The sequence below is a fragment of the Trichoplax adhaerens genome, genomic scaffold, assembly GCF_000150275.1.
Source record: "Trichoplax adhaerens TRIADscaffold_5 genomic scaffold, whole genome shotgun sequence".
NCBI classification, from domain to species: Eukaryota; Metazoa; Placozoa; class Uniplacotomia; order Trichoplacea; family Trichoplacidae; genus Trichoplax; species Trichoplax adhaerens.
The window spans coordinates 2878023-2893430 of NW_002060947.1; the positions used below are offsets into that span (position 1 = coordinate 2878023).

At 29.5% G+C, this 15408-nt stretch overlaps 1 protein-coding gene across 1 annotated transcript; it reads left to right on the top strand.

Annotated features, from left to right (window-relative positions):
* Window positions 1–8363: 8363 nt before the first annotated feature.
* On the top strand, window positions 8364–11543 carry TRIADDRAFT_56436 (uncharacterized protein; the record flags this gene model as incomplete). Its single annotated transcript, XM_002112390.1, has 3 exons — window positions 8364–8470; window positions 11244–11471; window positions 11525–11543. 3 exons carry the CDS (start codon window positions 8364–8366, stop codon window positions 11541–11543), a joined length of 354 nt encoding a protein of 117 aa, XP_002112426.1.
* Window positions 11544–15408: the final 3865 nt, after the last annotated feature.

A 15408-nucleotide genomic window follows, 5' to 3' on the forward strand; every position in this document is an offset into this window, starting at 1 on the left:
ACACTACTACCTTAACCTACTCTGAAATACCGCTAGTTATACTTGTGTTTGTAACGATTGATTCCTTTTCTTCTTGCACTATGCATCGATTGTTGTTGTTGTTTTCATATTCGTCATTATATTTACGATATTTTATTACCGTTATTACTAATAATATCGTCAACAGGATATGCAATACGAATAATATGACCAATTTGCTAATAAAATTAAAAGAACCATGCCTACAGCATTACATAAACTGGCATAAATGTATCATGATTTAAATCGGAGGACATAAAACAAGCGGCAAATGTATATCAAAGGATTAGAGCTATAATTTTCCTATATGCTATAAATTGCAGTAGTTATTAGGGACTGCATAGGTCGGCATTTTAACCTAATCGGTTATTGAGTTGACAAACTTAACTAACAGATGGTAGATTAATTTACTTCAAGAAATAAATTATTTGGGAAACACATAAATGCAGTACCCAAAATTCTTTGATATCTTTACTGTAATAAGAGATTACCCAAGTTTACGTTGTAAAGCTACAAAATCGTTTCGTTGTTTTTAATACAGTCGTACTTATTGTATTGGAGCATACAGGAAGTGCTAAAGTTGTAAAATATTATTAGTGCTAGTTAGAGTATATGAGAGTCTTTGCGCATAACGTCATGTTATTGGTTACTCGAAGAATTCTAACGGATATCGAGATGTGACGGAAGTTCATTATTGTCATTTAGTTGTTATTGCGATTAAATTTTCAATAAAAAGCCAGCATTGTCTACTTTTGTTGCTATAATGCAGATGCAATAGATGACCTTGTTCTTTTGCACATAAGAAGATTACGATAAAAATATTTCTTAATGTAAAGGATACAAAATAGAATGTTTGGCTTTGTTTTGTTTTCTAAATTAGAAATTAAAACGATAATCTATACGTTCTGTCATTTTCTATTGGCAATAATTACGTTTACATGTATTAATTCTAAGCCCAAAACGCTATTTTTAGTTACTACTCTGACGCAATGTACGGCACTCTGATCACTAGCAGATTATGTTTTCAACTTAGGTTATTATTAATCTTTTTACGATCAATTGTTATCATTGTCTATGGGAAATTTTAAAATTTTAAAAATCAGCAATGGTAGGAATAATAAATCAATACATATATAATCCATAGTTTCTCAACAGAAAATTGCTATTCTATACCCTTAAAAATTTATTGCCTGCAAGATTAATTTTTTTGAATCTAGACGATTAGTTGATAATAAATTGTCAAATACGCTTTCTGAATTAATTCTGATAATAATTGACACTCTTGCAGATGTTCTAGCTAATTTTATATGTTAGACATATATGATTAAAAATTCTTTATTTATTCTAACAAATTAGGTTACCGACTTCTTAAATTACTGGAAGAGTTGTTGTTTGTAGTTCTGATTCATATAGTAATTTCGACCAATACAGATCAAAGTCAATTATAAATAGTCTTGGGTATTATGTAATACGTAGATGATAGTGTAATATAATGTATGAAAAACTTTACATTATGCTTGTGATATTTAATTTCAGGATTAACGTAAAGGTAACAGTTTCGGCTCGACTCAGGCTACTATTTAATAACATTGATTGTTACCGTATATAATGAAGTAGAAATATAAAATCCATTTTAGTATTTATTCATCAAAGCGATTTAACAGTTAATCGTAATCAAGCATTCCTATATATCTTACAAAATGATATTCGATACACATAAAATTGTAACGTAAAAGTACCGAATTAAGATAACCAAATGAAGACATGGATCAAATTTCAATCGTTGACATTAAAATAGTGCGTAATATTATGATAAACATATAATGTATAGCAATTAATTGCATTTATAATTGAGCGATGAAAAATATTAACAACTATATAATAATCAAACGAAGACGAAAAAGATTTGGAATTCGCAAAGAGTTATAAACACAAATTCTATCCTAGAATTAAGTAAATATATTAACTTGAAGTCTTAAAGATTGTTATCAAATGTTATATTGAAATATTCTGTAGGTACAGATAGCATCATTATGTTCGAGTATGTTGAATTCTTTAATCAATTTATAGGTGCAAAAAGTGCTAGATTGAGATTTTAAAATATTTTACTAGGAGATCATTGTATTTATTATAACCAAGGTCACTATTTATGATCTAATCAAGATTCTAAAAGTGATATATTATTAGTAATGCTTAGAGTGTTACTGGCTAGCGAAGTTATTACTAGTAATAGCATCGATTGCTTAAATACGAATACTTAAATAATTTAGTACTAAACTATCGCAAGAAAATTAATTAATCTGTGAAAATAACTGTAATCTAACTCAATAGTGTACAGTATTTGCAACTTGCCTCAGCAAAGTAAAGTATCATTAATGCATTTCTGCTAAAATAAATACCTTTAAAGCAATCTAACCGAAATCATATGGAAGACAATTTGTTACTAAAATTGTTAGTAAAACTGTTACTAAAAAGCCGTAATCATCAATCAGGATATCTTGTAGTGATGCAATTTTTTACTTTGATAGCGACGGCAATGAAGACGTTCTGGACTCTATTATGTTTATCATTCTTGCTTAGTAATATGTTTTTAAGCTATCTAAAGAATTTGATTTTGTTATTTTAGGTTATAGGATGCCACAGAATTTCAAAATGAAATTGAGATTACTGTAGCAAAAGCTATTTGAGGGTCTATTTGTATCGAAATAGTCGCAAGACTATTCTTGTGTATAAAAAATAGGCAGAAATATCTTATAATGCTTACCGCAGTGTTTACTAGAAAGAAGATTTTTGAATACATTTTATGTACTGAACAAAATTTGCTATTCCTTAAACAAATAGCGGAAGTTATAAATTATTAGCTTTGGGTATGACAGTGATGTGATAAATTCTAATATGTTAATAAAATAATAATGAATAACATTATCGGAAAAGGTTACGGTTGATGCAAACAGTACGCTTCTTGGGTCACAAGGTTATGTTCGTATGATTGTAGTGTCGTGCTGCTCATAAATGCATCGCAACTTATTGACACTTTTTGACTGTTGCTGTGTTGAAGATGTGTGCTAAAAGTGAATTAATGGTAATAATTAAAGTCCAATGTTATTATATTGCGCTAAAATTACAGTAAATTAAGGTGGCTATGTGACAAGTGCAGACATAATTGTACCAAACGTGGATTTAGGGGGCCATTAAGGAGTAAGAATTTAAATTTTTATTTATTGGCGCAATACTTTATGATATATCAGGGATTAATAATTTGATCAAGATGAGATAGATGGGTTTATCTGGCTGCGAAAATCATATTAATCTCGCCTTGCAAGATATTTAGGTGGCGTTTGTTAAACGACTATCATTGCAAATTGTGTATACTAATAATCTCTGTCATTACTGAAATCGTACAAAAATAATCATAAATGCGCTTTAAGGATTTGGAAAACATTTTGTTATATTAGAATTTAAGCCTAACTGTTAAATCCTGGGTCTTATTTAAACATATCTACCTATATACCCATAACCAGACCGATTTCCAGAATTCTTTTAAAGTTCAGTGCCATTGACTTGAGTATGGCAACATTTTACCAGAAAGTATAGGCAATTCAGTTATTCTATTATCTTTTTATTTGCTATATCCATAATATGCTTACACTTATACTACAATCATAACTTACAATAATTACTAACGCGGTAACAACTATTTCAGTATCATGTTTTTTTGTATTAATCTAATATTTTAGTTGTATGTTCTATCACTTAAGGTAAATAAAACTAGGGCATATTTCATTTATTGTTTGTTAGCTGTTGTCCTTTTCTGTATTTTCACTTATTTAGAAATGATGAAATTCTTTTATAAACCATATATGGTTATGCGATGTGGGTATTTATAGTCAGTCAATAATAACGTTTTGTTGGTATTGATGTCATATTACAAGAAATAAAACGACGTATTTTTGTTACTAATTGTCAAGATTTCATAATTCCGCTTTCTAGTTGCTTTCTTATTCTTATTATTTGATTTAATAATAATAGACACTAGCCTGGAATAATAGGAATGATTAAAAATGATCTTGAAGCTGGATTGATCGATCCTTCTTATTTCTTGCACGACTTGTTTATCTTACCCATAAGGCCTATCAGGTCAAATAAACGATCAATTTTACCTTTGTGCCTACTGGTGTGTTAGTATTCATGTTGCAGAGATAAAAAAAGACTAAAAAAATTATTATTAACCATGTTAAACACGATATAGTACCTACGTGAAGGTTAGCCAGAATTAATTCTTACACCAATTTACCTAAAATGGCTAAAATTTACTCTAACCTTGTGAGACCTAAATTTTACAAAAGTATTTGGCATTAATAACAGAAATGATAATAATAAAAATCACAATAGATATTTAGAAGAGGAATAAGCTATTATCGTGCCTTGAATAGATCACATCGTAGGAGTTTATTATTACTGGAAATTTACAGTCGAACGCTAAATTGATGTAGTAATTATGTAGTAATACACAGCCTTAACATGATCTTGGTGTTGTTGTCAGTAAAGTGATAAAAATTTATATGAAAATCGTAGCTACTATTACCGATAAAGTAGATTGATTAAGATTAATGGATAGCAGATAGATTAATTGTAATTTTTGTGTATTAGTGTAATGTGCTGTGTTTAAAAATTGAAATAAGGTAGTTTAAAGGATGATATTAGATCAAGAACTTAGGATAGTATGATAAAATAACTAAAAAACATTTTAGATATTAAATCATCGAGTTACTAAGAGTGATTTATAGATATGCAATTGTAGTACAGTTTTCTTAGAGACACAGTAACTTGATGATTTTATACGTATTATTTATATCGGTTACGAATAATCTAGTAAATATTCTACATTTTGAAATGTCATTTTTGTTTGCCATGACTATCATCATAATCATCGTCTACATTATCGTATAGTCAAAACATAATTTTGATATCGATAGGACTCTTCGTGAATAAAGAGTAAAAAGAGAGATTAAATGGGTAATATTTTTGTTATTATTGTTCTTGCTGTTGTTATTATTATTTCTAATATTGATGGAGGGTTAGCTGCATGAGGTGTCGCATAGAAGAAGAAGATACGAAAATATTCTTGCTGTGCTTGATCTGAAATGAGGTTGAACTATGACAAGATCGGCCCTATTTTGCATTAATAAGGATATTTGTTTAGCTATGAATTTAATATACATTCAGTAGATGCACTAATGTTATATGAATGACAATTTTTAGTTTTACATTGATTCATTTCTTAAAAGGAAAATCCGCCTCCGCAATCACTTGAATATATTGTCTACTTCGACACCTGCTTGAATAGCACTAGTGTCTTGTATGAAATCAATTCAATTGTAGTTATAACAGACATCTTGAATAGGATGATCACCAGTATTAGACAGATATTGTTCCAGTAAATAGACAATATTCCAATATACAAGAGCATGAGTGAATAAATACGTTATACCCTGTACAACGCTGGTATGCAAATGTATATATGTACGTATATGATAAATACTGTATATGCATGGTAGATATAAATCAATATTGCTAGAGAATGGTAAATAATTGTAAACCAATCCAATATTTTTCCATTGTGATATTTAGTTAACAATTGTATTTACTTACTCTACTTAGCCTTTTTAGAAATCTGCTTCTCATTCTCGTACTTTTATTTATGATAGTAAAAATAAGTTGTTAAGGCCTCTTTAACCCATAGCTCCCAGTTATCGATACTATTATCTTCTGTTTTGCTGGTTACATCGGCTAATAAAATAAAAGACTTTCGAGATCGAAGGGGGAGAAGAGATGATAAAGGAACGAGTTTCATTCTTGGTTCCTAGTAATATGCTGAATATTCTTATAAATTGATGTCATTTTCTCCTCGCCATTCAAGAGTTGAAAACTGTACAATGTACATACTATGCTGTACTACAGATGTCAACAGCAATGGGGCCGAACCACTTTCGATAATTTAAGTGTACGTTCTTATATGTTTATACAGTACTCATAGTAAAGTCCAATATGTCAATGATGACGATGATAATATCATCGATCATCATCTTATTTTTATTGTATTATTGCCTTTCCCCTAAATCCTATTACCTTCCTTCGTCATGACACCCAACAACACATTGAAATGAATAAAACATGATTATTTGATTGATTTTCACTGCATTGATTCTGACTACTCAACTCTTCCCTCTTGTCTTTGATCAATTTACTTATTGACGTCAGAGTTAGTTATTTTAATTGTTCTACACGTAGACAATTAAATCAAGATTTTTTATTAGCAAAACAAAGTCAATAGGGATAATGATCATTTATCATCGAACATTGAATACAATGAAAGAAAAGCAGTAGTTGAGGGAATTTAAGGGTGATGAAAAGGATAGGGAGACAAGGGGGAAAAAATTTATATTACTCTTTTCAAATTAAATCAAATCAAAATAAAAAATGAGAAGAATAGCTAAAAATTGATTATTTCCTCTCTATTTTGTCTATGACAATACTTGGCTATTGATGAGACTAGATTATAATAAAGCGATAGAGAGCCTATCTACCCGTAACTTCATATATAAGCCTTAAGTTAACTTGGCCAATGTCATTATAATTAGTACAGTTGAAAGCCGAATCTACGTTAGTCTTGAGTCCTGTTACACCAACCAATGAATAAAAGTGACAATTTCAATCTAGAGATAGACGTGTTCATTCCAATAACAATTCAACAATTTTTTTAATCACACCAAGTCAATACAAGATCACGAATTCTTTTTTACTTTAGATTGCGAATTCAATCGTACAATTTAGAAATATATGCATACACATACCAGTGTGGTATTTTCCTTTCATAATTTTTAAGCATTTTCTTATGCAAAGAGGCAAGACTTCAACGTTGCAAGTTAAATTAATAAGTTAAGAGGGAGTGGTATTCTATCAAGAATTTAAATCGATAACGAAACACAGTCATACGAGCATAACGACATTGAGGTGGTTTGCAGCCGCTGATGTATTAAGTTGGTAGGTATATTATATACTAGGATAATTTTTTAACTTCTTTTCCGCCTGTATGTAAAATAAAGTGACAGAAAACATGGATTTCATATTAACAAGACTAGATATCAATGATGCAAGTGTTGTATATAATAATCTATGATCGGATACGTTTGTAATAATATCGATACTCAAATTTTAAATCAATTTCTGTCTTCCATCAAGTATCTTTCCATTCTGTCAATTTTGTTCAAGAATAGAGTATAGAGTATGTTCCAACAGCTTTATTTTATAGTTAAGTATTACTTTACTGGCTAATAGATCAAATTAAAATAGAAAAGTGAAAGTAGGATCAAATAATATTATTGGACTCAGATTTTCAGAAGGCAGAGTAAGTTCTTTGGCTATCTAAAATGAAAGTTCAATTTAATTCTACTATATTTATAAGCGCGCAGCTAATCACACTTTAATATATAGAAAGGTATAATACTGATTTCATCGTTTTCTATTTTACAACCAATTTTTGGATTCGATTGTGTAATCACTTATAGAACAACAAATTTAATTCTGCTACTACTATAGCGTAGAAGAACATTGCTATGTGAATCTCTTCATCATTATCATTCTATGGTTTAAATGAAAAGATATATAATCACATTTAAAATACCATGGTAGTACAATTTTCTTCTTTATATTATGTATGGATAAAAAATCTATCCTGACACGATTACCTTGCTATCCTATGCTAAGAGGATATCAATTCTATCGTAACATAAAATAATCCCATGATAGTTTACTACTTTTTAAAATTTTGATTCTTTGATGACTCCAGCCGGTAATTATATAATTATCTCGGTATTGATAAATTCCCCATATATAATATATATGTTTAATAGATAGATATGAAGACTGCACATTGTAAGACAGAAGAGGAATTAAAATTTGCCTATTTCATTAGCAATCTGATCTTTTCCTTATGGCTGACGTAACATTTAATTGGAATTATCGTCGATTTTAATATTATCTTTTTACTTCTATGATAGCTTTTAGCAGCTGAAGATTGGATTAATTGAGTGAGTCAGTCTACCGTTGCTTATTCATTCCTACGTTTCTTAAAATTTGACAATTCACGAACTAGAAAAGCTAAGGTATCATCCTATGTTATTGTTGGTCATTGCCTGGTCGACTTCAGCTGTCATCGTTCAACTTTGAATATAAGAGTTACCGATAAACTCTTGAGAATTTTCTTCAATCCTTGTGAATGCTGTAAAATCTCGAATTATCACCATCTAACTAGTCCAATTCATAAAATGACTACGATAGCCACTATGACAAAATTGAATCTCCACCAATTGAACAATGAAGAAAGGAATAAAATTCTTAATGTCTTGGAACGTTATTATACAACACAAGAAGCAAAACGTGATCGAATAAGGTGAGCTTGAGCGTTTAACTTTATTAATGTAATGGTAGTCCTGGTAGATTTCTTCAAATGGTTGTATAAAAGCTTGCATATTGATAAATGGCGGCCATAGTAATTGAAAAAGTCGTTCTTATAAGTAGCTCGTTTAAAAACTGTTTTATCTTGATTGATATTTGACCAGATAGAAACATTTAATTAATGTTGAAGGTACTGCAGCATATTTATTTGTCTATAGCTATCATTCTGCTAACATGATTTAAAATGGACGAAAGCTAAATCCATAACAGCTTCAATCATACATTTACGTTTTATTTTTTTCACGAGAGGCCAATTCGAGAGGCCTATTCAAGGATAGTCATAGGAGATTATATATGGCCATTGTGCACCTGACATTAGAAATGAATAGAGAGAATTTACGGAGGCGTCAAGCTTAGACTAATTGCTGTAGATTGATTTAAAATACAGAATAAAAAGACATTTTAAGAGCTGCGCCAACACTATCATATTATATTCCATCACTTTAACTCACTGTAAGATTTTCTAATTATTTCAATAACTTCTACTATCATCCCTTCCTTGACAATCATAACCTTTCAAACTTTTTTCTCGTGTACAGCAATTTTATCTGGGTATTTGTCATATCAATTCGCTCCTTAAGAGCCTATTTCATTTTATGCAAACAACTTCTATGTCGCACTACAAGGAATACTAATAAATTCATTGTAATGGCAGACTATTTCGAGCGTCTATTAAAAATCTAATCGTTACAATATAGTCTTCGTCTATTTACTTACTGTACAACACCTACAGTGGTTTAAAATGCTAACGCAATTTAGTTTGCTACATTTCGTGTCATCCTACGTTTTGATTTAAATTTTACCTAGATATCTGATAAACTTTGCAAAGATTTTCTCATTTTCTTGCATTACTATTAATTTATACACATGAATTCCGCTACTAGATTATGCAACATTTTAGATATCTTCAATTAAAGTTTTTCCTGCCTTCTTGGCAATTGTCCAAAGATAGTAAAATTTATTAGGTTAAGTACCTTTTCATACATATAACTATCATTCTTTTCTATGATTTGAGTCCAGAACACATTTATATAGAAGATAATTCTTTGCACTAGTTTATTTTATAACATTCTGTTTGCGTTAGTTAATGCGCTGCGATAGCTATACAGCATTATATTTTCTGTCCACTTCGCCTAATATTATAATAATTATATGCTACCTTAGCATTATATCGTATGAAACATATTCCCTTGCTATCTACTTTATCTTGCTAAGTAAACCAAAAAATTTTGAAGGCTGCTGGAGTAAATTAACTATTTAATTAAACACGTATTATGCTGACATTTTACTCTCTTCAGTCTGAAATTTTAACGCATATTGTTGGCCGAACAAGAGTGATGATTTTACCATTAATTGTAGTTGCCCGATGTGGTGTCCTCATGAATGACATTAGACAAAAATCTGTCGGATGCCTTCAAATTAAGATCTTAAGAATAAAATGATATTTTTTCAATATAATAAGTCACGTTTCATAATTTATTAAGCCTTCAGAATAATTAAGTTCACCAATCGGTCTATTATTATATGTGAATTTGATATTGCACATTCGTGAATGTCGTCATCCATATCGATTTACTGATCCAATTAAATTCATCTAGAAAACGCCTTCTTAAATCAAATTAGCCCAACATACTCACCTATGGGATCTCTTGAGCTGTGAGAATAAATTATATTAAGGCTATAGGAATCCAAAATAAAATTTTACGATACCCTGACCAAATGAAACAATTCAAAGTTTAAAATCAGAATTTATTTGTGTAACACTTGCATAAGTTCAAGTACATCTCATTAATCGTGAAAAAGGCTATTTCTATTGCTATGAATCGAAAAGGAATAATTATCTAGATAACCATATTAAAATAGATATTGACTACTATACAAGTAGATTAAATATCAAATTGAATTTCTATTCTTCGCTATGCTTAAAATAGTCTATGGGTACTAATTTGTCTAAACATTGAGTTGCAGTAAAATTAGAATGTTTATTTCAGGGGGTCCCGTAAAAGAATCGAATTTTAGAAATTTTAAATTTTGACCGTAAAAGAATTTATATTTGCACAACTTTATTTTATTAAACTCTATTCTTTGTAGCAATTTAAAATATTCTACTATAGCCGTCGTACAATTCAGCATTGAATGATTCAAAGAACGCTAGTTCTATGTCTGCATTATTACATAATCGCCACTGTCGTATTGTAACATCAATCTTTCCTCCATACCTTCAAAGGTAGTGTACTAATATTTTCTGCCTTGATATAACACATGTAATTTCATACTAATTCTTTGTAGTGCAATTCTTAAATTAATCCAGATCCAGATATGTGATGAATTTTTTCGTTTTTGAAGTACAGTTGATAATACGGAATGGCAAAGCCTATTCCTTCTCCTTCAGTTTTAGCCAAATAACGACTTTAATAAGGATATTTCAGCTCTGCTTTAGAACTTAATCTTATGAGAGAAACTAGCCTTATTCTGTGCAAAGCTAATTTGTTTGTCCTTAGATTGTATCTCAGGGACTGATTTTAGAACAAGAGATTTATATTCACTTTTAATATCGTCATCCTTCTATTATGTGTGATTGAATTCCATATTTCAGACTTCGTAGATATTGAAGTTCTTCTCCTTCTAATAGGAAGATTTTACTAACGAGAAATATTTTCTGTTTTTGTTTTGTGTTATCTTTGTCTCGGGCATTGATACCATGGTAGGCAATTACGTGAACGATTAAAGATATTAAAGGATAAAGGTGTTATTCGTTCCCATGAAAAACCAGGAATACGTGTTTGCAGCCGTTGTAGAGGAAAATTAGGCATGTTTTTTAATACTGGTGCTATATGTAACCGCTGCGAACGTCGAGTTTGCCAATCTTGTTGCCAAGAACCAAGATCTGATGGTGGTGCTCGCTATATTATTTGCAATGTTTGCAGTATTGAACGGTAAGATTATCACCCCCTATTCTTAATTTTTCATTATAATACCTCATTTACAGAATGTTCAAGTTAGTTTGAGTCTATATCTTATCTTAAGATTAGCAGTTACTGTACCGTTTAGTAAGTTAATGTTTAACCCAATCACATATTACTTTCAAATTTTTGAGGGTTACTCAATGGTACTATTGTCTTGATTTAAAATTTTTTATTAAGATGGAGGGCAGGGAATTGTGATAAATATTAGAAAAAATCAAGAGCTATCAAGCCGCATGATTAATTTCTAAAGGCATTTTTTGATCACTAATTTTAATTTCTTCTCGTAAATTGCGCATACTACGTGAAACATAGCAGAGAAAAATTAAAATAATAGCTTAAATGTAGTTGTAACACGACACCGGTATAGAAGTAATATGAAACAGATATAATAAGGAAAGAAAGAGAATAAAAGAAAGACTTTTCTGAGGGTAAATTAATTTAATGCATATCATGATTTATTTAGATCAAGTATCATATGACGCTTTAAAAGTTTGAAAGATTACATAAAAGTTTTTAAAATATAGAGATAAAACGAGTAAAATATTCAGAGAAAATAGTAGATACACCATATAATTTTATAAAGTTCAGGTTTCCTTCTCTTTCAAGAATGATATTGATTAGAATCATTCTTTTATTAATAGCAGCAATCAATATCACTATTAAAGTAAAGTATCGACTCGCTAGAATCATTTGAAAGGCTAAAAATTATACCTTTAAAGATATAGCTAATGTAGTCATAGATGTAATCTTGCATAATAGCCAAATATAATTGATTTGATATTTTTCCTTTGTCCTTACTGCTGTGTCTGTTATTGATCTCGACATAATTATCCTTTTTTCTCATTCTGTTAATGAATACCATGAAGATGATACAAATAATTAATTTACAAAATTATGAAGGTAGTGAGACGAATGACCACCATTTTCATACAATATATGTATAACTAAATCTAAATTTACATTATCGAAATGACGTTATCTCCATCTATTTTCTCGTTTTAACGCCGGAAAGAAATCAAATTTAGTTATTCATTTTATGCAGATGGCGAGTAAGCATGGAAATAAGTGTATAACATGAGTCGTAGGGAATTTATTATAATTTAACTATATTATGATATAAATAATTAATAAACCAGTCCGCATCCATTTATAGTAACAACAATATTGTCCACATATCAGAATATGACTCTTACATAAAACTAATGTTTCAAGCTTTTTCTAATTCTACAACACTAACGGGAGGGAAAACTAAAGTTGAGCTCGTATTTTCACAATGTGCAATAAATGAAATCTAACAGTTTAATAGCAAAGGTAATTGTAATTTCTTTTTCGCAAAGTTAGCTAACTTTGAGCTTTTTCAATATAACTATGACGTTTATTCGCTATTGTATCGATTCAGTTGTAGCAAGTTACATAGTAGAGAAATTATCTTCCTTAAAATTTGATTTGAAAATTTAATTATTTTAAAAGGTTATCTGTAGATTATCTTGAATTTTTCAATTATTTTCTGTTTCCATAAAATAAATAGCTAAGAAAAAGGAGATACTTGCTCTAAATATGAGAAAGTAACATTTTCACCTTTCATATCAATACGGCTTCTTCATTACAGCAGATTTAACTGGAACTTGTAGAGAGATTACTACAAACGAAATTCAAATTTCAATACTCTTATATTAATACTAGCATACCCATTTTTACCAGAACATTACAAATTGAATACGATAAAATAGAAAATATCGGACTAGTATAATGCTGAAATTCTTGCTACATGATCTTTTTAACACTATTGCTGTTCCTGTAATCTGTTTGGTTACATTTAATTAAAATATCTATGATTTGGTAAGGACTGATCTACATAAATAGAGCATATAATGACTACTTATAGTGTTAGCTTATTAATTGGGTAATCATTGCTACCAATAATGATAGAGATAGTTCGCAAGTTTCCGTGAGTTATAATATCGAACGAGAGACTTCACAACCATCGCTGATACAGAGCCAAAACTCTTATAGCCTATTGAACTTCTTTTTAATTACTGTTGCGCTAATGTTAAACTTTAAAGAAACAAATGACTTGCTAGGTCTATTATTTGTTTAAGAGGGTGAAAATCGAAGCTGTTTGGTAAGAATATAACAAAATAGTGCAATAACTATTAATGCTGAAATTGTACACAAATATTAAAATAATAATTTCGAAGGTGGACTTAGTTTGATTAAGGGAGGTAGTAACTTAATTTAGTACAGTATAACGATAAAATACTTTACTATCCTATTAGCTATCTTATACTTAAAGAAGGCTCTCTGTAAAATTATTTATGATTAGTAAATAATTGATTATCATATTTCTATCAATACTACGAGTTAAATGTATTCAATATACAACAATGAAAATAAATGTAGATAATAATGTAATTCGATAAACTCTTTACCTATGATACTATTAGCACTGAGTAACTTGCGTATTGTTGCATACATACCTTATTATATCCTGCGTTGAGTTGGATAAAATCTCATCAGAAATTAGAATTATATTAAGATTCAAGATACCGTTAAAAAAACAATCCTTTTGTTTGTGACTAAAAACAACAGCTACGGTCGATCTGTGATACAGTTGATAAGAATTTCTCTTAGTTCTAGATAGAACTTCATTTTTCTTAGGTAAATATAAGTTAAAGTTCAATACAAGGCACGAAGGCAATATTTAGTTAATGATAAGTATAATACCGTAGATGGCTATTTTACATCGCTCTGTAAAAATCTTATTAATCTTTAGACTTTGATTACGTTTATTTAATAGAGATGACAAGGTTAAGATCTGCTAGTCATAGTTTGTTGTCGATAAATTTCATCGTTAAGATACTTATTTCCTAAACACTCTCTTCCCTTTTGCTATTGCTATGGACTATAAATAGCTTCATTCTTAGTCTAAACTGTAATATTAATAAAAGTAGGCTAACTGAATGCATATATCATAAATCTGTTAGCTTTCGGACTAAACATTCAGGATATCTATATCAATTAAATCTAGGCAATCAACAGAAAATGAGAGTAATTTACTACTTTTATCAAAGTTAATGACAGATTTGATTTAATTAATATTTCCTTGTTGTAAAACACTTTCTATTTAATACTATAGAATACAAATAGGGTACATTGTTATAAATGTTTTAAAAGGATAACTTAACATCAACTACATCATATTACTGGCGCCAGCTATTTTAAATAGATTGGCTTTAATTCTTTCAGTTGCTACGATTAATGCTTAAGTGTTTATGAAATAGGTAGGCATATAACAGTAACTGTATAATTTCCACAAATGTAGTATTTTTTAATTTAGTATCTACGCAGTAAATTTATAACTTTTCAAATTTTCTCGGGGCAATAGCTTTACTGCAGCTTTTTATTAACCATAGTGCTACGGAATCTATATAATTAGCTTCATTTAGAATACATACTGTACAGCAACAAAGTTTTATTTTTCTGTTGAAAAAATCTGCTTAGTATTGCATATTAAAAGTACCGGTTACAGCTAATGATAGGTTGTTAGCAGTTTGTACGTCTTCCTCATTATCGTATCATTTCAGTATTTGGGAGAAATTCTACAGGCTGAAATAATTGTAGCTCAAAATCATCATATCTTGATGCAGATTTGTTGTATATGGTATGTTTAATTATCAATATTTACTTATTGTACAGAAGTTAATATTGTCATTGTGAATAATAAATGAAGGAAATTACTGTAAATTGTCAAATTGTACCAGAAATTATTTACTTATTCTATATATTTAACTTTCGTTACCGTTGTTTTCTCCACAACGACATTAATTAGCTATTCTGCTTAATTGTTTAACAATAGCACATTGCACAATAGCTTGACAAGATATTATTAATCATGAAAAATAATTTT